The sequence below is a fragment of the Drosophila persimilis genome, unplaced genomic scaffold, assembly GCF_003286085.1.
Source record: "Drosophila persimilis strain 14011-0111.01,24,50 unplaced genomic scaffold, DperRS2 tig00000735-arrow-arrow-pilon, whole genome shotgun sequence".
In the NCBI taxonomy this organism is placed as follows: Eukaryota; Metazoa; Arthropoda; class Insecta; order Diptera; family Drosophilidae; genus Drosophila; species Drosophila persimilis.
This window is the reverse complement of record NW_020825346.1, coordinates 1,323,645-1,351,029: the sequence shown is the minus strand read 5'-3', so window position 1 is coordinate 1,351,029 and position 27,385 is coordinate 1,323,645. Positions and strand designations below refer to the sequence as shown.

Sequence of the window (27,385 nt, the reverse complement as noted above, 5' to 3'; positions counted from 1 at the left end):
ATATTTTTGTTTGCTTGCCAAAAAATTTTGTCGATTTTTGTTGTCATTGTTGTTGGTGTATTTTTCTGATATTGTTGGTGTATTCGTTGGTGAGTTGTTCTTGGTGTTGGTATTGGTGTGTTGTTTGTAGCTTTGTCGCCGTCTCCAACGTCGTTTGTCCTCGTCCTCGTCGTCGTCGTCGTCGTCGTCGTCGTCGTCGTCATCGTCGTTCTCATTGTGTGTAAGTTTTTGCTGGCAAAGAGTCCTGCGAGGCTGACTGGGGTTATTCCATATACTCGTAGTTGTTGGTGTGGTTTTTGTTGCTGTTAGTTTTTAGTGTTATTGCTGTCGCGTTTGGCGTCCTGCGTCGCATCCCATCGCGTTGCGTCTTTTGCCACGTCGCCAACATTTTGATGTTGTTGCATATAATGAATGCTGGCCCGGCATCCCTGCGCCTGAGCCTGGGCCTGGGCCTGGGCATCGTCCTACCGCCCCCTATAACAATTTTTTATTCCATAGATATCACAGATACATGCAACCAAAGAGTGGCAGAACTTGGATGCATATGTATGTATGTACGTAAGACTGGGGAGAAGGCAACGTAAACACTTTTGACATTTTATTTTTCACGCCCGTTTTTGTGTATTCTCCTTACACTCTGTTTGGGCTGTGTGTGTCCTTTGTTGCCATTTTCGATGCGCTTTTCCTGCTTTTCTCGAGTATATGTGTCCCCTAATGTCACCCTCTCGGCCTGGTCTCATTATTGGCAGAGCGTTGGTGCTGGGCTGTCGGTGGAAAATTGGGGGAAAATCAAAAAACTTTCCCTATTGCATACTTTGTGGTGCGGTGACCCGAAATTCTGTGCGGATGATTAGCTGGAAGCAAAAGCATGGGCATTTCCGATTTCCATTTCCATCTGCTGAAATTATAAGGAGTAATGTTGTAGGAATCTTTGTTCAAGAGTTCGATGAGAACATAAGTTGTATTGGGTGATTCATGGGACGTTTTCGATCTGATAATAATACTGGCAATAGTGGATCATAATATTGAGGAATATTTGGTAAAAGATATTTGGGTTTTATTCTCAGTAATATTCTTGATTAATCCGCAAAAGATCTTCATCTTCATATACATATATGTACATATGTATATAGATGTATCCCCTAAAGACTTTTTGCTCGAAAAAAGGTACAAACATAGGAATATAATCCAATAATTTGCAGAAAAATTACTCGCACAGTAATACCCTCTATTGATGTTCTTCTTCAGAATTGAGTTCAGTTTTTGCAGTGCAACAGACAACTCCATCTTATTCCCGGTCTTTCCCTTTTGACAAGTGCGTTTCCTTTGAATGGATTTTCTTTCCCTACCTGCTTTCCCCCCCTTGGCATTTTTCCCTCTTGGTGCACTGTCCCTTTCAGAGTTTGTGCGACTTTCAAATGACTTTTTGGTGCGTCGATAGTTTGCTCTCTTTTGTCTATACAATCTATACCCGGCCATCTTTCAGGATATACATATGTATGTACGTACATTCGTACACCATGAACATATGCATATATATTTGTTTGATTTTTTACTATGAAATACCAACCGGATGAGTGATTTTGATGGGAAAGGACCCCTACCAGAGATACCAGATACCATACATGTGCATACTTATTGAAGAGCCTGTTGTGGCAGCTTCTAGTATTTTTCTTTGATGTCTGCTGAAGTCTGTTAGAAAAAGCCACAAACATACTTTGTTTTTGTCTTGTTGAAAGCTCTTAAAATCATGAACTTTCCATGTTTATTATTTAAGATATTTTTGCCATTCAATGTTGAAAAGTGTGGCCAATCAGTATGTAAAAGTAACAAGTATGGTGATGGCCCAGGGAATCAATCAGCCAGGTCCTTTAAAGCTAACTATTTTAACCAATTGCCATTTAATTTCATAAAGTTTAATGTGAAAACCTGCTCAAATCAGTAAAACTAAATTTTTCGGTATTTCTATATTTTTTAAGTTTTATTAACCCAGATTTTCGTAACGTATGTCAGATGGTTTCGCAGATGGTTTATTTATTTGGATTAACACTCAAAATTTGATATATTAGTAAACAAAAAGTTTGTACTGATACACTCTTGTAACCCAGCCTCCGAAAACCACATCTGTTTTTTGTAACCAGTCATATTTTGGCTTATATCTTTAACACCGTACGTTCGATTTTTGAAGTTTTTTTGCTGAAAAAATAGCTATTTAATTAATTTAAAAAAACCAGACCTTTTTTCATTATAATTTTGTACATCTTGTCGTGGAATGCCCACATGTAATTTGCATGCTATGAAAGTTTGTTTTTTTTGTATCCCCTGAACATTTGGCAGGCATTGGAAAGGCAACTCATGTGTGCAGATTTTTAATTAAGAATGGGGAAAAAATATTCACAAAGTGAAGGAAAGAAAAGCATATACTCGTAGGAATAACTGATGGAAATGGTGAAAATATGTACGAATATGTATGGAAGGGAGGAGGTAACTATAGTCCTGCTTCTCTCTCTCTAGATTTCCCTCAATATTTTTCTCCATCTTCCTTCCTGTGTGTGTGTGTGTGTATGAGTAAATAAGCGAAACAAAATGTTGAGTGGGTAGTCGATTTTTGGGATGGGAATGGAACAGGATGAAGTATAAAAAATGAAGCAATCAGTGTACAGGGATATCAGGGAGGGGGGGAGGATAGTGGGGTGCAGTGGGAGGTTTATGGTTTCTGTAAAGGCAATCATAGGGATACTCGCTACACATCAATAAATGAAGCAGCCAAGTGCTCTCTAGTCCCTCTCTCGCTCTCCCTCTCGCTCTAGCTCCTTCTGCCATGCTTTCTCTTTCTATCACTTCATATGCCCCCCCTTGTGTTTTCCCTCTCTTTTGCCCACCTCTTTCTGCTTTTTCGCATTTTTTTTTTTATTGGGCTGCCTCTTTCAACAATTTTTTAATTTGTTTTTCTCCCTCTTTCGCTCACTGCCGCCCCCCTTCTGCCATTCTCTTTCTACACATGCTCTCCATCTCACTCGTTCGCCCTTTCTCCCTCTATTTCGGATAGTTTTTGGCTGCTTCCTTCTTGCCTCGTTTTTATTTTTCTTCTTCTTTTTTTTCAATAATTTTTACGATTTGTTCGTGCTGCAAATTTTTGCAGGGGCCCTCTCCCACCCCAACCGATCCCCAACCCAAGCCCAGAATCCCCTCTATGTGCTGCCTCTTTGCATATGTGTGTGTGTGTGTGTGTGTGTGTGTGCAGTAGTGGTGCCACAGGCCAATCCTCTGTACAATGCTCCATTCCGCACAGCCCCACAGTAGGAACCACCCACTGGATGGAATGTTGCTGCAACTGAAACTGCGATGTATGTGTTTATTGAAGCGTATCCATTGATTGGCAGGACATCTGCACACGGCATTCATTTTGAAAAGTCGACTACCATCAGCACTACCCCCCACCATCCCTATGCCCCTCTTCGAAAGTTTTCCATCCCTCTATGCCACGGAAAACATGGTATATTTTTTGTTTGCTTGTCAAAATGGTTTTTATATTTATTTTTTTATTTCTAAATTGTTTCCATTGGTTTAAATTAATTATTAGTTTTCATCAGTGCAAAACTTTGGGTATAGAAAATGTATACGGGTAAAGAATGATGATTTCTGCTGATATATGGTTTGATTTTTCATGTCACACTCGTGGAACAATTTGCCAGAAAAGGTCGGGATGTAGATTTGTTTTTATTTTGCTCCCTGGAGAGTGTACGATAGTATGGGATGTGAATATGAAGGAGCCATCATGGGACCCAGTGATTGTTTTGAAGATTCTGTCACAAAACGAAACGGATTCAGAGTACTCATCATCGTAGAACAACACCCAGAGAAAAAAACCCCTGAGCCCCGAATAGATACACTTAGATTGAAATATTTTATAATATATATTTTAACCGAGAGTAGAATTATTAAAGCGTTCCTTTTGCGTTTTTAGCTGCTTCCGATTTTACAAATTTTTGTCACATTTTCCCATGTTCTGTTAAACGCTCAAAATATTAACAGAGATCTTATTGCGATATATTGATAATCAAATTGGGTCTGCCACAGCTGTTGGCACGAAAACGTAAAGTGTTGTTACTCGACCAATTATTTTAGAGCAAAATTGTACGACTGGCTTTGATTTTAAATCTTCGCTTTAATTGCTTTTAAATTTTAAAGTGAGACACAATCTCACTTTCCCTGGGATAGTTCTCCTCTTAAATACTTGTATCTCTATTTCCTTGAGACACCCTCTTGTAGCCCCCCCACACACACACACACACACACACTGTTTCCTTTTCCCTTTCCTTTTCCGTTCAGCTTATGTTTCATGGCTTTCCCCGCTTCCTTACCGACCGACCGGCTTCAATGTGACCTTGGGAAAGTTAAAGTTGTATTAATTCATTTAAAGCTCTCGGCAAAAGCGCTTTATATGCTCTTCACCTCAATGATCTGTCCCATAATCATGCTGCAACCCCCACTGGGAAGGAGGCACACGCCAGCGCCCCAGCACCCCAGCACCCCAGCACCACGAAGCAGACGGCAGCGTCTTTGGTTTTCGCATGGAGAGGATTGGAATAAAGACGAAAACGAGGACATTATGACGTTATTTATGGGAGAAAAGTGCGCAGTCACCACACACAAACCACCCACAACCGCACCCTACCGCCCCAACCACCACCTCCAGTTGCGTGTTGTGGTGCGTGCGAGAGCCACAGGAAGACAGGAAGACGGGGAAAAGACCAGAGCAAAGTAAAAGGAAATGCCAGTAAAATGTAATGTATTAAATTGTTTTGGCTGAAACCAAAGTATAAATATAAGGAAAAACGAAGAAGGCAAAGGAGTGGGGGGGGGGGGGGGGGGGTGCAGGAAAACCAAGAGAGGGAAAGAAAGAAAAAAGCAAAGGGGAAAACTACCCTTAGCCAGGCTAAAATGCGTTGCGGTAGGTTAGGGTTTGGTTCGGTTCTGGAACAGGGTCTGTGACTGCGACTGGGACTTGGACTGGGACTGGGAGTCTTGTCTTGGAGCCCCGTCTCATGGTCCTGGGGGTAGTATTACTTCTCGTTTTTTGCTGCTTTTATTTTCCTTTATTTCCCATTTTCTTTTGGCTGCTTTTTCGTTCGTCTTTGGGGTAGGTCGTGAAGGGAGCGCCTGGCCTGGCCTGCCATTGCCGTTTCGTTCGTTTCGCCTAATGGCAACGCAATTTCCGCCCGAAAACTGTTTAAAAACTCTTCTGCGCCTACGAAAACGCAAACACAGAATGCACTGTGAGAAAATTCGTGAACGTATTGCGATAGAAGATGGCAGCATAATTATAGACAATCTACCCTGCAACCCCCTTCGATATAAAGTGGAAGTTTCGGGGTTCGAACCTTCACTCTTTTCTTACAGTGCAGCAGCGACTGCCATTTTGTTTGCTGCCACACTGCAGCCAGCCCTCACAAGTTGCAAGATGCAGGCGCAACGGGGCACAAAAAAAAAAAAAAAACTCCCTCAGCCAGTGCCACCCAAAATCCCAATGCCTGGCCCTGCCTCTCGGCCTGGCAGGGTACAAATGACATGCATGCAATGCTCATTCCCCCATTGCCACGATGCCACGCTGCCACATTGCCTCCCAGGCGACTCTGCTTTGCAGACCCAAAATGGTCGCCCCGACTCGCAAATGGCAGTTGCATTCGGAATCATGCTGTTTTCCAGAACCCAGAGCCCCGAGCCCAGCGCCCGCCCACAGCCCCCCACCCCCGTGGCAGTCACACCACGTGCCTCTAACGGCGCCGGCAGTCGACGCCTACATGTCGGAAATGTTGGCATGTCGTTGTTGTATTTCTGCTCTAATATCCTTTATAGCAAAAGTGCTTGACGTAAATTGACTTGTTTTTACTTTTGACTTTTAAGGCACCACCCGCCCACCCTCCCACATTCGTATCCCCTATCTTCTGCCACGGGACTGTGGATGGAATAGAATAAAATAGGGGAGGATGGGGCAGGTGTATTGTGAGATGGGTAGTTCTGTTTGTTTGTTGTTGGTGTGGTTGCAATTTGGATACACAGGATATGCAGGATACACGGGGATGTGTGTATGTGTGTGGAGGCCAAGTCAAACAGAACTGAAAGCCGAGAACAGAACAGAACAGAACACAACGAGAACTGAGCACAGGAAGGCCGTTTAATATTTATTTTATCCATGTTGTCTCGATGAAGGAGGAGCATGGATATGGGATATGGGTTTGGGTGTTTAAGGTTGGGGGGCACAGCGGTACGTTGGTTATTGCAGGTGCGAAAATATGCAGGAAATAGCAAGAAGGAATGGAGAGCGCTTGGGCGAAGTCTTTGATGCACTTTGCAGGATCATTGGATGTCCATGGTGTTGCTTTTTATAACAGAAGAATCTGATCTTGATTTTTTATCATTATATATTTCTCCGAAGATCTTGTGATTCATTATATTCTTCCTACAGAAGATAAATAGGCAAAAGATCTATTCGAAATCATTGCCCTTAAACCTATTCATATTTTAGCTTAAATAAAAAATATGTCTCTAATTGTGTTTGAATAAAAAATAGCTGACCCATATGTACGTATCCTGGAGACCTCAAACATTTTTGTTTAATGAGCAATAAATCAATATAAAAACAAAAAATTATCTTATCAAAATCGCTTAGTAGTTTGAAAAGATATAGCGGCTTTACTTTTGAAAATTGAGCGGCTTTCTTTTCCGGAATTCTTAACCTCTCTGGCAGGGTATTCAAATAAATGACAAGCAGATGGGTGTCTGTCTCAGGTGTAGGTGTGTATGTGTGTGTGTGTTTGAGTGTATGAATAAAATATGTGAGTGTTTGAATGCATATGTGGGCGCACGAATGAATGTATGCGAGCGTGTTTGTGTCTCTTTATTTATTTACATATATCTCGGAACATTTATGTGGGGGAAAACCGTTTCGTGATGCCCAAACAGTGCCCCAAAAGTGTATTTTCTTGGCTTTGTCCAGGTTGTTTATCGATTAATATATAGATTTTTGCTCAATTTTGGGGGACACCTCATTCTCTGATGAAATTTCCTCCATTCCTGTACCCCTCTTCCACTCTGCCTAATAGAGTACTTCTGCCTTAAAGGACGCTATTAACAAAGTCTAAAACAAAAGTTAATTACGTTCCAACTGGCTGGCAATTTAAAGATGATCTTAATTGAAGGCGCGTGGTTGGCCTTTGGGAAAAAAGCAATGCGAAAATTTCGACACTTCAATGGGAACTTTATTGCCTAAAAAAAGGTTCCAGCTGCCCCTTCTGTTAATGCCCTGTAGTTTACACATTTTGGGGGGAGGAAGAACAACATAAGAAGAACACAAACATATAATGTTTCGACTAAGGGATACCGCAGTTTAAACAATATTGTACCCTATAGACAGTGTTTTCAATTTGGTTTCCATGGACCTGAACAATTTGGAAACTATTATGGAAAAATATAGAGAAGTCGATTAAAGGCCTGGTATACCCTGGATGTTCTATGGAGTAGCGGGCATTAAAGCTGCCTATCGGCTGGCAGCATCAATTGACCTTTCGCATTTCGGCAGTCGTGCCTCTCCGCAGCTCTTCCTCACTCTATTAATGCTCCACCCCCTACCTCTCTCTCTTGCGCTCAGTCTTTCATCAGGCCAACTGCTCCAAATAAAATACGTTGCAACAAGCCACAGCCACAGCCCCAGCCCCAGCACTAGTCCAAGTCCAAGTGCAAGTCCAAGATGCTTATCTTCTTTGCCAGCTGCTGACGTGCCAGGAAAATCTTGGGGCTGCGGCTGGGAAAATGAACTGGGCACTGGCTTTCCACCTTGGGTCTTTTGCCTGTGTCTCTGGGCTCTGTTCTCTATGCTTTGGGGCTCTGCGGCTCTGGTGAACGTACTCGCAAAAATGCAATAAAGTGCGCATAAATTTACGCGCGAAATCAATCTGGTAGGTTGCAAAATTAGCCAGTGGGAGGGGGGGGGGGGAGACACAAGTGGGAACGAGAGGTGCCGGTTTGGGTTCCCTCTAAAATCGCTTTTTAATAGCAGACAGAACAGAGCCGAACAGAACCTTCCTTCAGCAGTTTGGGCATTTACTCGTTTTTCTTTTCCTTTCGAGTTACCCTTTGGCCTCTTAAGTGTGAAATTTAAGCAGGCAGGCAGCTACCAAAACCGTAGCCAGACTCTCGAAACGTGGCCAGGAATAGCTCGAAAAGTGGTAAAGAAAATTAAGAGGAAAAACTCAAACCCGAGGTCTGTCAATAATTGTTGTTGCTCCCCGCCTCATACTCATACTCGTACTCATACTCGTAATGACTTGGCAGCACCACCGCACTGTTGGGCTGCCAACTTGAACTGATTTAATTAGTATGTGCCCGATACGATACGATACGTACTTGTGTTTTCTGGGCTGCCAATCGATAATTGCTCATTAGCTGCCGAATGCGATGACCAATATGATAGGGGAATGGAATAGGCACTATGGAAGACAATTCGGTGGGATACTTCCACTTGGAAGGATTTACTCTACCTTTCTCCAAACAGTTATTTTCTTTTTCAATGGCTCTGTTCTTCATTAGGTACATTCGTCAGTATCTTCCAACTTCTAGGACCACCCGTAGAACACAATTCAGACTTTCAAAGAGGTTGTTCCAAAGCTAAAGAACTCTCTCGATATTCCCTCTAGAATGATGAAAGATTACAGATAACAGACAGATGGACAGACACATATGCTGATCAGTAATATGTGCACTCTTTAGAGTGGAAAGATTCCTTCTGGCCTGTGTTCTGTGAGCCCTGGGTATAACAAAACATTTTCATCAACAATCCCTTTCTAACCTGCTGTCAAGTAATCGCATTTCATTACATTTTCGGCATCTAAGCCCCAACTAAATTTCTACTTTAGAATTCTATCAAAATTTATAAGTTCCAAAAAAATATACACCGTGGTGCAATGTCTTCTTTTCGGCAATTGAACTACCAGCAATGCCAGACGCTGGACCAGTGGCTGCTGACCTACGGAGTAATGCTGAACCACCGGACACGTCACGAATTCAGCGACGTTTTGCCAGTGGCTAGACTCTTCAACAAGGTCCATCCAGGACGAGTGGACCTAAACAGATATGTATCCCGGAACAGTGTGGCCATGAAAGCAAGTAACTGGCGTATTTTCAATGCACGAGTCCTGAAGAAAATGAATATGGGCCTCACGCCAAAGGATGAGGATAAGTTGGCCAGCGCCGTGGATTGGGTCCAGGATGCGCTTCTCTACAGGCTGATGATGACTGTTGAGGAGATAGCCGATGTTGGGCAAGATTTCTCGTATAAGAACAGTGCTCCTAAAACCAAGAAGAAAAACCAAGAAACCCTTATGTAAATGGTTTCAACGGTGTCACAAGATGACTACGCTTGGAAACCTTTAATAATATTCACGAGATTTTGAATACTTTTCAATGGTTGTACTTGTGCTCGGACTTGTGCTCAATGTCAAAGGACCGATCCCCACGGACGAACATTTGGTAGAGGACCGAGCCTGAGCATCGAACCAGTCGAAAAGTGTTTTCAATAATCGACAGGTAACTTTGAACCCTCTAACCCTTTAAAAAGAATATTGTGCTAATATACAAATATATTTTTATTATAGAATGGGATTTTGCTAGAACTTGCTGGAAGATTTGGATGATTACATGGATTCAACATAAGAATTTTGCAAGAACAAACATTTATTTCATGTACAACAAAATTAGTGAAGTAATGAAATAATCGAATTGCTCTATTCAAATTATTTGTTTTGTCTTATCCTAGTGTGTGAAGAGATCTCTCGGAGCATAAGGACAACAATAGCTTGACATATTTATTATGGTCCTGTGGAAGAAAATGTGTCAAGGGAAAATTAACCAAGGCTTCAGGTTTTGTTGATGAACTGCTTGCAGAATAATTTCAAGCGTAAAGGGACCAAACCTTCAGGTTTCAGTAGGGCACTGCTTGAACTAAGCCTGCAGGTTTCAGCAGCGCACTGCTTGAACAAAACCTTCAGGTTTCAGCAGCGCGCTTCTTGGTCCCGTGCTTGTGAACCAAGGCTTCAGGTTTCGTTGATGAACTGCTTGCAGAATAATTTTAAACGAGAAGGGGCCAAACCTTTAGGCTTCAGCAGCGCACTGCTTGAACCAAACCTTCAGGCTTAGTCGCTACTCAATGATGAAGCAGAATTAATCATTTCGAATGGATAAATATAAATAAATAAATATAAATAAAGCAGATACTGGCTCAAATGTCACCTCGATTGATGGAGGCAGGAGACAATAAGGTGGCCGTTTGTGGCATGACCTTCCGCTTCCCCTTCCCATCCCGTAAGTGCATAAAATTAATAGATATTTATGGCTGGGACAGGCATTAGCCGCTCGCGGGACGCACAGGGTGTGTGCCTTTGCTGGGTGAAAGCAGTGCAATATGCAATTGCATTAGTAAATCCTTGTAATCCCCACATTAGTCGTCTCCCCACTTTTCTCTGTCCCTCTTTCTCTTTCTCTTTCTCTGTCTCTATTTCTATACGCTTGTTGCCATCTCATTCTCTCTTTTTCGGTCTTAGCAAAATTACCTTCACGACCCAAAGAGTATACGGAGAGAGAGAGAGAGAGAGAGAGGAAACAGCCCCCCCTCCCCAAAAAGTGGGGAAGCCTGACAAACCACATGCGATTACAGAAGGTGGTGGCAGAGGACGACGGCAAGGGGGGGTTGGTGGGGGGTCCTGGGAGTCTAACAAATCGTTGAAAATATGCGATGCGTGTGCGTCGTTCCGCAAGAGGGGAAGCTCCAAGGCGGGTGGCAAGCAACAAGCGCCAAGGTAATGCATGCCATGCCCCAAAAAATACAGTAGTCCCTGCCTTATAGTGGTACATGCCATCAACACAGATCCTTTGAAATGTATTCGTAGATCTTAGATGAATCTAAGTCGAAAATTCCCCTTTCAAAGACTCAGTCGTACATCTCCCTCTTCTATATATTCTTTCCACAAAGAAAGGTCCAGCAATGTTTTATCTAGTAGCTGATTTATTTATTTAGCAGTCCAAACAAATCTGTAGAGCATACCAGTGCCTCATCAATGGCATTCTTAAGCCATGCACACTGTTGACACTGAACGTGTATGTGGGCACCCATATACACGTGTATGTGTATGTGTATCCCCTGAAAGGAAAGAAAAAAATCCCCCGTCACAAGGCGGGCAAACAAGTAAAAATCGCATGCAATTTGAAGAAAAATATGCGAGAAGTAAACTTTTGAAACGACGCATTTTTTTCCACTACTTCCCTTTTGGCCCGCTCACGCCCCCTCTCTGGCCATCCATCCCTTGGGCGCCGTGCCTTCACTGCAGTCTTTGGGGTGGGGTTGGCAAAAACAACCCCTCTGCTCATCATAGCCATGAAATGTGCAAGTGCGTTAGCCCCAAAACCAATTTTCAGTAATGACTGCATTTTGCCGTCGTCTCAGCTCTAGCCCCGTGTGGATACCACCCACCTCCCGGACGTTGTCGGTTTAAATGCACAAAAGCGCGCCAAAGGACATGCCAAGGACAAACGTTAGTTGAACTGAGTCGACGAGGACGAGGAGCAGCACTAGGAGCCAGCACTAGGACCAGCATGAAGACGACGACAACGACGACGACGACGACGCCTTGCGTAATTTGCTGCGGCAATGGCGGCAAAACACATCGCAAAATGGCGACAGATCCAAAAGGAGTCATCCCTCGCCCCACTCCCACTGTGGCACCCACCCTCTTGCCTGCTGCTCCCTCTCGCTTTTGCGGGTTTTACAATTTTAAGATTTATTTACGTGCTTCGGGGAGTTTTTCCCTCTCTTTTGGGCGGATAAATGCATGCGTTTGTTGGCCGAGACGCGCCAAAAACTTTTCCCGCCCCCCCCAGCTCAGCCCCCAGCTCCTTAGCCGAACGTCAGTTGCATACTAAATGGTTGGGGCAACCCCCCTGCTGCCTGACTGCTGCCTGCAACCAGGGTTTGCATGTGCGTGTGTGCATGACTGCAAAAGTCAGCCTGTGACCTGTTTGTCCTCTAAAGTGAAATATTTTGCAGCAGGCGAAATGCAATTTTCTATGCGTTGTGTGTGGGCGCACACACACAGAGATAGATGCCGGGACAGCAGGAAAATCTGAAAAGGGCAACTCTGGTGCCGTGATGGCAGCGTGACACGAGCGCAACTATCGAAGTGACTTTCTCTGAAGAGATACCCACATACCAACAGCATTTGAGTCATAGTAGAGCCTCTGAGATCTTTTGGAAAAAGTGGTTCTTTCTATTGTCCCATCCCCAATGGCGTTATCTGCTGGAACTATCGGCTATTCGACCATTGCGTAAGATGTCGCTGGGGCGTCATTTAATGCGCCGCCAGTTGTCTTAGCAGCCAGCAGCAGCGATGGGGGGAACAGGACGACGCACATTGGGGGCCGAAATGGAGACGTCGCTGGCATATTTCATTCTCCAGCTACTTTTTTGCCGCTTCATTTGACAGGGCTGGGAATGCGATGGGGGAGTGGTGCAGTCGTGCAGTGGTGAAAGTGGCAGGCACTGGCGGCAGGCAAGGGGATCTCCATCATAATCTTGCCTTGTCGCATTGCCTCTGTGTACTGTGTGTCCTGGCTGCGTGGAGCTGCAGCCTCCGTATCCTCCCTGTCCTGCCCTTGCTCATGCCTTTTCTGGTCTTCCTGCTCTAAAAACGCAGAATGTATTTGAAATGTTTCAGCATTGATAAATAGTTCTGCGCTGTCCTGCGGGGATGCAGTCAGCTCTGTGGAACCTTCCTCCACCCCCTCTTCCCCTGAGCGTGTGTGGGTTGGCTTTCGAAATTAGGAAAATTAATGTGGGAAAATGCTTTGCCCCAAAGTGAAGCGAGGACGAGGCAACAAACGCATTTCATATATCAAACCGAAAGATGGCATTGCTCAAGGGGGGGCGGGCAGGTCCTGCCAGCACCACGGAGGGACAGCACATTTCGGGGGACTCTGCAAAAATGCGGAATATATATCTGGCATTGATTTTCCACTGTAGAATTTCCTTCATTGAAAGATTGCGGATTCGCGGAATAACAATAAAATCATAAATTTTTTGTGTGCCGAATATTTATGGATGGCTTAATATCCAGTTTGGTACTCAGAATATCAATAGGGGAAATGGTTATGGTGCCGTACAGGAAAGATCGAAGGATAATTAGTTATGGGAAATTGTTAAGGCAGAATATGAGAAACACAACTGATTACTAAGAAGGGATCGGAATAATATCATTTGCCACTGAAAACAGTGACAAATAATGATGAGCTATATTTTTTCCTTTTCCAGATATGATCCTGAAATATCCTTTAAATTATAGGATAACACACCACCCATCATTTGGAATTATCAAATTTTTAAAACTGGAAAACTAATTTTGTCCTCTCCTTTATGTTTTGTTAATTATTGTTAAATAAATAAACAAATAAAATTATGTGCTTTGAAAGGGAATTCCGGAATTTCCTTCAGACTCTCTTCATTGAAGCCTCGAAGCACGCCTCCGATTCCGCCTCATATTCAGAGACAAGTGGGCCGGATACCTCTTAAAGATACACATATCGATCTCTTTTCTCTGGAAATACTTTTATTGGTTCGAGGAATATTCTTTGTCCCTACCTCCAAAAGCGCTGATGCTCCCCTTTCTCGATGCCTCTTCCAGTTTGCCGCCTGGTCTCGGTCTTTTGACAGGTTCCAGTTCTGTTGTGTTTTTTTTTGGGTGTCTGTCAAATCCAATAATTGCTCGCACCTCAACACCAAAGGCTATAAAACAGAGACAGTAAAAAACAAGACCTGAAAAAAGTACACCAAAAGTTGTGGAGGTTAAAAAAATTGTAAGCAATTTGCACGCGAGGCGATAAAAATCATCTTAAACGCACGATTAATGTCAATTTTATCAATAAAATTATAAATAAAGACATGAAAACGAGCCGCAGAGTAGAGCGCGACGAGACGCGAGAGATAAGCGCGAATGAAATGCGAATGGGAGTCACAACAGGCCAGGGGAGGGGGATCGAGCATCGAGAGTCACATTCGCAAAACAACAACAACCAGAAAAGCGGGCAAATTATTGAGTGTGGCAGCCAGCTCACGTTGCATGAGGCACAGCACCAGCACCAGCACCAGCACAGACCAAAGAAGCGGAGACGTTAAACGCAGCTGGGCCGGCTGCGGCTGCGGCTGCTAGCCTTAATCCTGGGGAGAGAGAGAGAGAGATTAACCCATTGGCTGACGGGGGGGACCCTGGAGTCGAGTGTGGAGCTGATGCAAATGCGCAGCTGCCACATGCTCTGTGCCAGAAGCCGTAGCAACCTCAAGATGCGCGGGTGCTGTGTGAGAGGGAGAGGTACAGCGGGAGTGGAAGAGTGCTAAAAGTGGCAATTCGGCTAAAAATTTATTTCAATTCATTCAACATGCTTGGCACGGTGCGCACTGTGGCACCAAACGCACAAATAAGAAATAAGAAACAGGCATGAGCAATAAGAGTAGATTCATTCCTTGCACAATTTATAAAAAATGGTATCAAGAAATTACTAAGTGATAATTTTTTTGAAAAAAAAAATTATTTTGCTCTCTGTAATGTGCGCTCTTGAATAATACGCTAAGACTGAAGAAATATGAAAGGAAATAACCACAAATAAAGTGCAAATGAAATCAGATGACACGATTTCACATTCATTGAATTATTTTTCCGGCTTAAAATTATAAAAATGCAACTGGAGGGTTCCACAACCGACCTCCCCTATTACAATTTATAATAAAAGAAATCAAAGTCGATATAAATATATAAGAAAATATGAATATTAAAATTCAATGTATTATACAGGAACATTAAGACTCAAATATTATTTAAAAATCTTGTAAATAAAAAATAAATATATTTGGGTCACACTTTTAAATATTTCTTTCATGCTGATTAGTTTGATTTTCAATTAATGATTTTTTGAACATTTTTCTTAAAGTTTGACTTTCATTTTTAGTAAATTTTGAAACAATATTTTACCCAAATCAATTAGTGGATATGTATGTGGTGCGTACAAAATGCCAGATAAATGTCTACATAATTTATAATAATTGATAGTGTAGGAAATAGTAGGTAAAATTTTAATCATCAGAAGGTGAGAATGGTTCAAAAACATACTCTTTCAATCGATCATCCATCCCACTGTGCCTCGTCTGCGGCGGTCGCATTTCCCACGCCAACTGCCAAGTGGGCGACGGTTCAAACCGTTTTGTGCCCAGCCAAGATTCCGTTTCCAATTACACAAAAGATTTGCTGAGAACTCAAAAAAACCGAACCGAAGAGGCAAGACTGTGAAAACCAGAACAGAATCCGAATATTTGAATGTGAAACTCTGAGACTCTGAAGACTCTGACTTTTTTTTCCAATGAAATGTGCAACGTTTCAGTTGAACGGAAAAATCAAACAATGAATAAAATATACAACAAAATATCAAACAAAATGGCAAAAACAAGAAACTTTTGAATTTCAGGGCAATGACGTCACTGGATTGAATTGGTGTTGCGGTAAGGGGGGCACAGGAGGTAAAAGGTGGGCGCCAGGGAGCCTCTTGCCACTTGTTGCCAATTGAAAATTACACTCGCATGCCAAAATGCCTTTTTCCGATTCGCAATTTTCGCTCTGCGATTTGCGATTTGCATAAACTGTGCGATTTTGGCCTCAAATTATGCCTATGGCCGGGCCATGCCACCGCTCGGTCCGCACCGCGGCAGCGGCACTCCCCTCGCCTTTGTCGGCATGGCGTTTGTCGTCGTCGAAGCGCGCAGAATTTTCTTAATGAGCTACAAACAATGCTCGTAAGGAAAAGCTGAGAGCCGAAAGCCGAAAGCCGAAAGCCAAGCGGTGTACAGCCAAATTAATCGCCGGAGAGCATGCGATGCTAATTTGTAATTGTTATAGTTATGGGTTGTAACTAGTTTGTCCGTCGACGGAGTCGGAAATGGAAATGGAGTTGGAGCTCAGATTCGGAGTGTCTTTATAGTACTGTACCCATAAGCTTAAGGTACTGCCAGGGCCAAAGTGTCGGATGAATTTATAGAGCGTTTTGATATGGGAATTTCCTGCATACGACAGTGGAGTGTGGAATTGATGTGTGACGGGCATTCACATAATTCGCACAATAAACATAAATAAAAATAAATAAATAACAAGCTCTAAGGCCCTGAAGAGCCCTTGAGGGCCTCCAATCAGAAGACCTGCAAATGAAAGGATTATACAATCATCAGCTGATTATTCTCTCTAAACTACAGTAAAACTCATATGTTTCTATAGAAATATTCTAAGGACTCTTCCCTGCTCTCCTGTTTACACTCCCATTCCATATTCACTTCAGAGCACCGTCGTCCCGTCCCTTCTGATGTTGGGTTGCTCTCGACTGTAATTACAGTTTACTAAATCAAAGTGAGGAGGACCTTTTCCTTCCTCCAAGGGCCCCAGAACCAGCCCGAAAAAAAAACACCCTCAGATCAAGTTGACAATTGAAAATAAACTAAAAAGAAGTTGGAGAAGGGGCAAGATCAATGAAGGAAAAGCCGACACAGAATGCAGTTGAGGTAGAGACTCTGACGATGAGGCCTAGGTGCGATCCCCCAAAGTAGTGGCAACGTCAACTGCACTCAAGTGAGCTGCCACAAGGAAATTGCAACTAGTATTGGCACCATGCACCATGTACCAACGTGCAACTGGCAGACGAGCCAAAGCGGCTAAAGCGCAGCAGCAAATTAAAATCGGAGCGGCAGAGAAGCTGAGAGGCACAGAGACAGAAGCCAGAAGCCAGAAGCTAAGAGGAGGCTGGCATATTGAAATAAGATCAATATCGCTGCTGTGCGCAGAGCAGGGCGTAGTTGCGTTTAAAAATATAACTACGATTGTTCATGCCACAAGGCAACTGCAACTGCGACTGCCACCACAGCAACAGGAGCCACACATCTGAGCCCAAGCCAACCAACAACAACTGTCAAACAAGCAACAAGACATATTACGGGCGCGGGCAGAGCTCCGATCCAGCCAGACGACCACGACGACGACGACCCTCGAGACTCATTTACAACTGACCGAATGAAAGTATCTCTGAGTTAGCCAGCGAGCCACAGGAGTATCTGTGTATCTAAGTATCTGCACATCTATCTGGTCGCGGTGTGCATGTGTGTGTGTGTCCAACACTTTGCGCCAAATCGATTGTCCTGCCCTTAACAGATGTTGAGCATGTGATCTTTTGAAGGTGTTCCTTCCTCCCAATTGCCAATGATGAGGCACCTCCACACGACCAAAGAAGTTGGCTGCAAAAAGGCCAACAAAAAAGGCTAAAAACGAGAGAAGTTGGCAACTAGCAGGAAATCGGGGAATCAGTGTTTTGAAATCTATGGATCTATACAGAAATAATAATCGTAGATCGAAGTTAAGGTTCACTACTAAAAGGAAGAACAAAAATTAATAAATTTCATCGCCACTGTAGACATCTGTAAATATAAGCCAAGACCATCAAGACTTTCGATTTTGTTTCTATCGATAGCAAATAGTCCGACAGTCATCTTGTAACTTTCACGAGACAAAACCTGGACTGTACGACCTTTCACAGGTCGAGTCGATTGGAATATATGTAACTGAAGATATGGCGACACAAAGTTAAAGTTTTCTTCCTCTTTGAATGTTGCTTCAACTTTGCAATTTGTACAGATTTTTATTTTTTTATAGTGTGGTCCAGACTTTAGACGTTTGTTCTTTAGTGTCATTGATTCTGAACAAAATTAGCTATTTGATTGTCTTTATAGTGATGTTTTTCTTCGTGGTGCGCGAAACCCGCCAGATAATCCACACTTTCTTTCAGAGCTTTTCTTGAGTTCGGGCTGGGCTCCGACTTGCTTGGGCCTCTGTTTCTTTTGGGTTCCTTTTTTTGTTGTTTTTGGTTTTTTGTTTTGTTTTTGTGCTTGCTGCCGCTTCAGAGGCACCGCCGCCAACGCTGCTGCCTACCACAAAAACAATTGTTGTTGCGCTGGGCTCTGTACTTGATGTGGTTGTTGGTGTAGTTTTTACTTGTAGTTGTTGCTGTTTTTGTTGTTGTTGTACGCAATTTAAATGGAATTTCTGCTACTGGGCCCACGAACATTGATCGCCATAAATAATCGCACAGTTGCTGCTGCTGTTCCTGCCCCAGCTCCATCTCCATCTCCATCTCCGTCTCCGTCTTCAGCTCTCGCTGTGGCTGTGGCTCCATTTGCAGCTCTGGGCTCCAGCTACAGCAACAGCAACAGCGACCCAGCGAGTGCTGCTGCATCAATGGTGGCGGTGTCGGCGGCGACAACAACTGCAACAACAACAACAACAACAACAACAACAACAACAACAACAAACACATGAACAACGAGAAACTGCAACGGCGACCGCATCTCAGATCGGGCGCGATAAGGTAATTGGACTATTATGTCAAAAAGTATTTGGCGTTTAAGAAATATGGCCTGGCATTTGACATTTCGGCAGCCAGTAGTCGTTGTACCTGTATACCCCCTCTCCCAGCCGCCGTATATGCCCCCTCTCTGGACCCACCTCCTTGCAATTCGAGTTGCATTTTCAGTTGCAATTGCCACAGAACAAAAGGTGCACATTAAAAACTGTTTTTTCTGCCGTTGCAGCAGCAGATTGGGGCAGATCCGGGGGCCAGCTATCGATATCGCGATTGCATTGATCGGCCAGAAGTCAGGAGGTGGGGCAAGGGCAGGGGCAGGGGCTTAGGTGGATCTGAAACGCATTGTCACCAAAGGCGGCTCTGGTTGAAAGTGTTTTCGTTTGTTTATATTTATTTTTGGATAACCAAATGATCAAAGTCAATGTGCGTGGTCATGTAATTGATTACCTGATCGGCGCTGATCGGAGATCGTTGTTCGCTTGAATGTGAATGGGGGTCGGAATGGGATAATGGATATGGTGGGGGAATGGCCATCTACAGAGGGTGAGGGAGGGAGAGCTGTGTAGCTGGGAGGCTGCTGTTGTTCGCATCAGATCTCCCGGAGATTAATCATTGAATCTATAAAATGGTTGAGATGATGAATGGAGTTCGGATCAGTGGAATTGTTTCAGGCTTAATGACTGGTTGGTGTTGATTGGGGATAAGATGGAAAACATATCTATTTAGATAAATAGATGGACGCACATAGTAGATATACATTTCGATAGATATTGAGACACATTTGTAGGCATAGAGATTCATAGAAAGACACACAGAAGTAGCTATTAACAGTAACAGTGTATAATGTTATCGTTTATTGTTTTTTGTGTTGTTTTTATGTAGTATTAAACAAATCCTCCAATTACTTAAAACAAACAAAAAAAAATACAGGAAGGGGGATGGTTCTGACAGGGTTACCACCCTACTCTGGTAGCTTTTAAGCGTACATTAAAGCTGTGCGAAAGCTCTACTGTGTAAAGAAAGTCGATGCAATTCTATGAATTATCGATATCGCGATCAAAAGCCTATTGTGGCAGTTGAGTATTCAAAGATACACAAAAATACGTTCTCAATCAGTTCTTAGAATTCAATCGCATGATCAGCGCCCCATAGATTATGTTTTTTTATGGAAAAATAAACTCAAGGAGGTCCCCTCTTCCTGGTCGAGGCCTCATCTGTCCGAGAGCCAGTGGGCCCTGCGATCGATCAGAAGGTGCCGCCTTCGTTCAAATAAATACGCACTTTATGGACACATGTGAAATGTGTACATATACACCCATATGCACATATACACATAGGTACTTGAGCTTTTCCAATATTTGTTAGCCATTAGAGCGAATTGTTTCAGTGCTGCTGACATATTTGGACGTGCAACACGTTGGACCTCCTAGCCTAGTAATAACCTATTAAAATATCATCTGAAACCCATGCTTAAGGCTTACATAGTCTGTATGTGAGTCAAAGATCTTTGGGATAAACGATAACTTCGCTTCGACTTGTAAGTACCGTACACCGATTTATTTAAGTATGGGGTGATCTGCCTTAGTCCGAAATATCCGATCATTTCATATACGTATAGAGGTTAGAGTTAAAACTATTAACCTAGCTTATTTCATGATAGCACTGGTTACTATCACCTTCGGCTAACGTATAGAGGTATTTTAACTATCAGTAATCCTTAAATTAAATTGATTTGTTTGGCGGATGTATATTGCATTTGTATTCGTTTTGTTTAGAAATGACTTGGCCAGCTGTTTTCTTGCTGTTTGTTTGCCCTTATCGATCCTACACGGCAGATGGAGAACACGATCATTTCTGTTTTCACACACACTCATTCCGAATTCGTTTTAGTACTGTGTTTGGGTTTTCATTTCGTTTAATAGCTTGTCTAGGATTTCATTCAGGGCAACAGCTTGGCTTTTTTAATAGAAACAATAGCCCCTCCACAGAGGGCCTACTATTGGCATTGGTATCGATGTATGTTATGGTCAGGGTCTATTTATATTTTATTTATTTATTAATTTAAGGCTGGTACTAGGGTTTTCAGCTCTGCTGTGAGTAGATATTGGTAAATTAACTAATGTTTGCTGACTTGGCACGCTCAAGGGATTTGAGGGTTCTTTATTCTGTTCTTATCCTATTCTATAGTCTATGTTTATCCTTGACACTCCAGGAAAAGTTAGCAGGTGTTCGGGGGTCATTTTTGTATGGCGTCCAGTGACCACTGTGGGTAAAAGTCTTGTATCGTTGGAGGAATTGATCCCATTCTTCGGAGTGTCTTTAGGATATAATCTGTGAGCAATCTGTAATCATTCCCTTGGATGGTGACCTGGTGACTGGGAACTGGGCACGCGGTGACAGGGGTTTGCTTATTTGCTTAGAAATTTTCATATTTACATATAAGAGTTTCTATGATCTAAATGGGATTATAATTATTGTCAAAGTATGGAAAGATTTGATGGTTTTTGTGGCTTCAAGAACGCATCTTAAATCTCGATTCCGTATAGAGCACTCTTTCGGTTATCAATAATAATAATTTCTCCTCCACTAGAACTTATCTTTAAATGGAAGATTGTGCAATATATCTATTGGGAACTTTTGGTTCAAATTATGATGATCTATTTGTAGACGGATCGTATGAGAGAAGTCGTTTGGTTTGCCCAGCGATTGGTTGGGGGAGGGTAGAAATCAGATTCCCTCTGGGAGGAGCGTAGGATCGAGTCCTACCGACTGCGTATTTTTGTTTGTAATACATATTCTTATGAAATATTAAAAGCATTAAAATAAAATGCCTCTGCGCTGGCCATTTAATTAGCCGCAGGCCAGCGACGAGCAACATTGAACATCCTCATCCTCAATGGCCACGGTCTCAGGCAGTGGTAGTGGCATGGGGCCGGGGGCAGGGGGCAGGTGAATGGGAACAAGATGAATTACCTTTTGCCACTGCACGTGAAACTGACACGCCAAGGTGTGTGTGGCAGGAGGGATCTCTGGGTAGACTGCAAAGCGGGACTTGAACTGAGTCAGAGACAGAGACTGATACTGGAACCCCTCTGAGGGTCCAGGCCATCATGCCACACATGGCTTTCAACACGTTTTTGGCCATTTCTTTGGCTGCCTTTAGCTGCAGGTTGCTGCGTGACGACTGCGACTGGGACGAATGATGGCTTAATTCATTTGCTCGCCCAAAATGCATTTTTAATTTAATTTCATTTTGAACACTGAAAACCGAGAACCGAGAACCAAGAACAGAAAACAGTGGAGGCAGAAGGAAAGAAAAATAAATTTAATTATTTACTCTAGAGAGAGAGAGAGAGAGCGGGGTGAGCATTAAAACGATGTTCAGGGCTCGACAACGAAACCATTAAAATTACTTTCAATATAGGCGGACGGATGGACGGATGGAGGCTTTCGATTTGGATTAAGTGGGGGCCCTGTACCCTGTACAGATCCCCTACACTATCCTACATTCCATTTTAATTGCCACCTCAATTATGATAAATAGAAGTTGCTCTTCTGGGGAGACTGAGGCTCTCACTCTCTATCTCTCTCTTTGCATAATATTAGAAGCAACCTCTCCGGAGCGCGGATTATACGCAAATCGTGATTGTTGGGCCACAGCTAATTTTCATATTTTCTTCCCTTTACCAACGTCGTTTTTCGTTTTCATGCATTTAATTGGAGTCTGGTCCGAGTTTGAGTTGGAGAGTCTTTTAACCGACTGCGATTACATTCTAATTATGAAAAATTCTTAATAGCCAAATGATACAAGGCGGAATGAACAAGAAGAATGCTCAGACGGATGGTAAATTCTTCTGATCAGCCGCAAATTAGGTAGAAGCCATACACTCAGGGCATTCTTCAGGCCAACTTACAGAAACGAATAACTGAAGAAAAGATCTTTCAATCTAATGGAAACTCTTATTTTTCCCTAGATTTCCTTTTGAGGACAACAACAATTCCTGCCTGAAGAACTTAATCCTTGGATGAACATCGAAGATCTTTCAAAGAATTCGGATTGGAACTCCAAGTGTTCGTTTTCTCAAATGTCACAAAAATTCTCCCAGATCCTCACATTCTCGGCTCCCATTTAACCCCCAAAAACATTAACTTTTAGGCTTTTAAAAATTGAGTTAAATTTTGTTGTCTTCTAAAATAGAGGAAAGGATAATGTCACGCCTCACCAAATTAAACGATATGGAACATTTGATGCTGAACCACTGGCTGGATACGCACGACATCAAACTCGATTATCACACACGAAATCAGTTTCGCGATGCCCTGGCCATTGCCAGAGTCTTCGAGAAGATCCATCCAGAAGTCGTTGATTTGCACAGCTACATACCCCGCACCAGTGTGGCCATGATGATTGAGAACTGGAAGATATTCAATATACGGGTCCTGACCAAACTCAATATTTGTATCTCACAAACGGATATGGAGAGGCTGGCCTTGGGCACAGAGGGTGCCATTGAATCGCTTCTATATGATCTAATGGTCGCCGACTACAGCCTGATGATGCGTTTCGATTCGGATAAATCTTTTAATCATTTCGATGATGTCGACTAAGTGATTTGCCAACTATCAATATTTACCATTTTGAAACTATTATATTTACAAACTATAAATTAATTAATTAATGTGTAAAAGATGATCTTACTGTTTAGCTATTCATTGAACGCAAATTTATATCTCTTGATAGAAGAATCCGGTATCTAAAGACAATTATTTTGTTAAATGTTCTTCCCAATAACCTTTGGTATCTTTTCTACGAATATAGTTCGAGTTCGTCTTTGATATTTGAATATAAACATATACGTATATTTATATAAAAGCAATGCCTATAGTATCTCCTGCTAATTGTGTAATTCTTTGTCGCCACATTTTTTGCTTGGAAAAACCTTCCACAAGAGTAGTCAGTCTTGTGCTTGTTTGCATATGGCCAAGAAATTGTTGTGGCCATTTATGAACTCAACGATTTCTATATGAACAACAGCCAACCAATTTCTATATATACATATACTTTATTTTTTTGGTCAGGTTGACGTGTTGTTGCCCAAATGCGCATATCAACCATCAAAATGCGCAACATTTCAACGTCTTCAACTTCGGTTTGAGCCACAGTTTGAGCCTCAGATTCAGATTCCGATTCAGCTTCAACATTCAGCTGCATCGTGGTTGTTCGGGCAGTGTGTCAGTTGGGGCTGCCAAGGATTTGAATATCGCAGCAGCATTTGTGTCATAGAGAATGAAATGATTTTTTGGTTTGTGTTTGCGTTTGCCTTTTGCTTGCCCCGCGAATGGGGCAACTTGAATGTTGCCGCAACATGTTGCCGAACGTTTGCCTGCCGCGCGGCGATCGCTTGTCAAATGTTTTGTCAGTCGCTAGCACTCAACCACAAGGCACAAGGAAGTCTGGATACTCTAGCATCAAAAGCTGGTCAAACTAATGGAGAATTTCGTATAAACAAAGACCCTCCTTAGCTTACAGCAGCTTGTTGGTGAAAAGTTGTTGAAACATTTGTTTGAGGGCATTGTGGTTCGGACATCCCCACGATCATTTCCAGCGCGCATAGGATAGGGTATGTACGACTATTGCCAATTGCAACATTTGACAGGCAGACAAAAAACTGGAGAATTCGGACAATGGAGAGACGATGACAAAAACAGCAGCACACGGCAACAGACAGCGGACATTGGCGATGTGGACAACGCTGTGCGTGCCTCCTGACCAAGACTCCAAAATACTCCAACTCCTCTCTCAGCGAGTACGTATCGTATGCTGTGCTGAGTTGGGTTTAATTGAATAAATGTCAATTTGCAAACGCACAAAGTGCGTTGCACAATCGCAACAACAACAACAGAGAATAGCAGCAAGGAAACAATTGTTGTAATAGCAAAAATATCAACAACAACAAGGAGTAGTACAACAACAGCAAAGGAAGTAACAGAATACGATTTTGAAAAGTTCAACCACAATTGATTACATTTTTTCAACAACAGCAATAGTTTTATTACAATTTTAGCAACAATCAATTCTAAATTGTTTAAAATAGTTATTATTTAGAAAATAATATCGCGACAAAACACAAATGTGTTATTATTAGCTTTCAATAATTTGGTCTCGGTGGACCTTTCCATGGAAATGCCCATATACTACAGTATATTTTATTTATATTGTATTTATTTACCGACACCAACAATAACATTAGAAACCTAAACAAAAAAAAAAAACCACGATCACCAACGATCTCCAACGACAACAACAACAACAATAAACGAGGCGACGCGACGTTCGGCGGACTCCAAATAAATTTCAACCAAATTGCGAACGTCAGCGACGCTATCAGCGGCATTTATCAGTGGGCTGGCTGCTGCTTGCCCCACTCTCTGTGTGCCCCATTCTGTGCCTCACCTGTGCCTCACTTACTCGAATGTGCATGCGTGTGCCTGCTCTGTAAAGGCCGTATAGGCTGCATGCTTTATCGCAATATTTAATTGGCAAAATATGCGTCTAAACGCACATAAATTGCATTGCTAACGCGTTTGTTGCGTCTGCCTGAGTCCCTGCCTCACCTGCCCCACCTGCCTCACTCTCTTTGCATCTCTTTGCTTGTCAGACATCATCTTCTTCCTCTGCTTCCCCTGTGGCCACCGCACGCCAATTACCCTCAGCAGCAGCAACAGCAGCAGCAGCAGAGGCAAGATCCACACGCAATGTCAAGGCATTTCACTCAACTGTTGTTGCAGTTGCAAGTACCCTTTAATCGCGGAGAGAACAAGGATATATGGCATTCCAGGAATCACAGAAGGAGCTGTTTAATTTCGATAAAGAACCCCAATCGGATGCTTACGATTAATTTTATTAAATCATCAGCCTTCATTGCCCTGACTGACTTCATGGCCTGTAGACGTAATATACTTACGTTGGAAAAGACTAAATTTAGATTTAATTAGAAGGTCAGGGTATCCTCTACTTCGAATATCGAATATTCCTATTTTTGCTGCTGCTGCTGTTGTTGTCGTTGTTGCTGCTGCTTCTGTTATTTGCTGCATCTGCTGCTGCTGCGGCAATTGCTGTGCGGTTTGTACATGGACATCACATCGGTTTGTATTGCCCCCGAAGATGGAGAGAATATGGTGGCGTTGGGGCTGGAGAATTGCTAACCTGCCGCAAAATGTCACTATTCTACTAAGACACGATTCCAAGCCTACGTTTACACTGACAGAACCAGAGAGTGGCCAGCGACGATCCGAACAAGAGTTGGCTAAGGACTTAAGTCTTTTTAAAATTTAATTTTAAATCTTATAAAGCACTTTGAAGAAGGCCAACTTCTTTAGTATTTGGTAATGGGAAAGCTAAACTCAGGAACTAACTGAATGCCCTCTGCTGGAAGTGAGGTCTAAATGTCCCCCAGGGGGACTCCCTTTGTGGGACAGTGTAAACGTGGCTTAAGCCATTTACCATTTGAAGAGGATTCGCAGTCTTCTTCGTTTGGCTCCGGCTCCGGCTTTGGCTTTGGCCTTTGCGGCTTTTGGGGGCTTGTTAAATTGTCGCAAAGTTATGAGTCGAAGAGGAAACGACTTTTGTGGTCAAACTCCAATTGATGGGAGTTCCTCGCTCTTTCTCTCTGGGGGAGTATGGGAAGGCAGTCGATAGATTGACAAGTGCCTCGGAGTGCCTGGTTAAATATGTTGGCCAGCTTGAAGCTCACTTGAGGAATGACTTTAACAGTTGCATAACCTTGAAAATGTTGCAAATATTCTTATGTACAAAGAGAGATACGAGTATATAGAGTGTGTGTGAGAGGGAAGAGGAAGCTCCGTCTCCGGCATAATAATTGAACTTGTCCCGAAAAACTTTTACTAGCACAACGACCTTCGGTTAAAGTTGTCGAAAACCTTTCCAACCAACATCTCTCTCATCCCATCTCTATCTCACTTTTGCTCACTTTTGTGTGTGTTTCTCTCTGTGTGTGTGTGTGTGTGTGGCTGAGTGTGTGTGGGTGTGTGTGCTTGGGAAAACTTTGTCTTAAAGTTCAAACTGGAGCAAAAACTATTTGCCCCAAATGCGGTGGCCACAATGCATTCCAAGCTTCTCTACTCTCTATATCTATGTGTATCTGGATATACATTCATACATATATATATATATATATATATTTATATAGTATATATGGCGTACAGTCCGGGGTTACCATGTACCCGTAAAGCATGCTCTGCGTGGCGCGTCTCCAGTCTAGAGTCTCAGTGTGTATATAACTCTTTTTTATTTGAATGCCAGCGCATTGCCAGACATCGCACTGTGGTGCAGAAGCACTTTGTAAAGCAATGAAAATGTATATTGATTTGATTCTTAGCGATCTATCGGGAAAGATCTGGTTAAAGATCTGTGAATACTTTTCAGTACAAATAATGCCAGTGGAAAGTGCGTTTGGATATTGATACAAATTTGTGTAAATAAAACCTAAACCTATATATATTTTAAGCTCTTATAAATTTAAAAAAATATTGTTAAACATTTCAATTTAAACTATTTTCATAGCACTTTTTAATGGAAATTTAAAACCAGAAAAACAAGCCCTGAAAATTGAATAGATTTCACTTAGATCTAAAAATGTATACCATATCCAAAAATGTATCCGAGAGTTGAAACTGTGAAAAGAAAGGGTCTTCACTTATATTTGACCATTTAAATTAAATATATAGAAGAAATATGCGTCGCGTTAAAAAGAAATTGCAAAAGAATTATATATTTATTTATATATAAATCAAAGTGAACTCCATTTTATTTCACTATGTTTTTATCTAAAAATCGATTATTTAATTGAATCGCAAAATCCCAGGCCTCGAGTAC

At 42.5% G+C, this 27,385-nt stretch overlaps 1 protein-coding gene and 1 long non-coding RNA gene across 2 annotated transcripts; both read left to right on the top strand.

Annotated features, from left to right (window-relative positions):
* Nucleotides 1-8,941: 8,941 nt before the first annotated feature.
* LOC6599157 lies at nt 8,942-10,255 on the top strand. The gene is made up of 3 exons (XR_003409117.1): nt 8,942-9,585; nt 9,654-9,760; nt 9,815-10,255. It is a non-coding gene; the product is annotated as an uncharacterized LOC6599157 (long non-coding RNA).
* A 12,443-nt stretch (nt 10,256-22,698) lies between these two features.
* Nucleotides 22,699-23,097, top strand: LOC6599156 (sperm flagellar protein 1). The gene has a single exon (XM_002024347.1). The coding sequence runs from the start codon at nt 22,699-22,701 to the stop codon at nt 23,095-23,097; it is 399 nt and encodes a 132-aa protein (XP_002024383.1).
* The last annotated feature ends 4,288 nt before the right edge of the window (nt 23,098-27,385 follow it).

What these genes read in the sequence shown, in the direction of transcription:
- LOC6599156 (XM_002024347.1), top strand. Translation starts at nt 22,699, where the DNA reads ATGTCACGCCTCACCAAATTAAACGATATGGAACATTTGATGCTGAAC.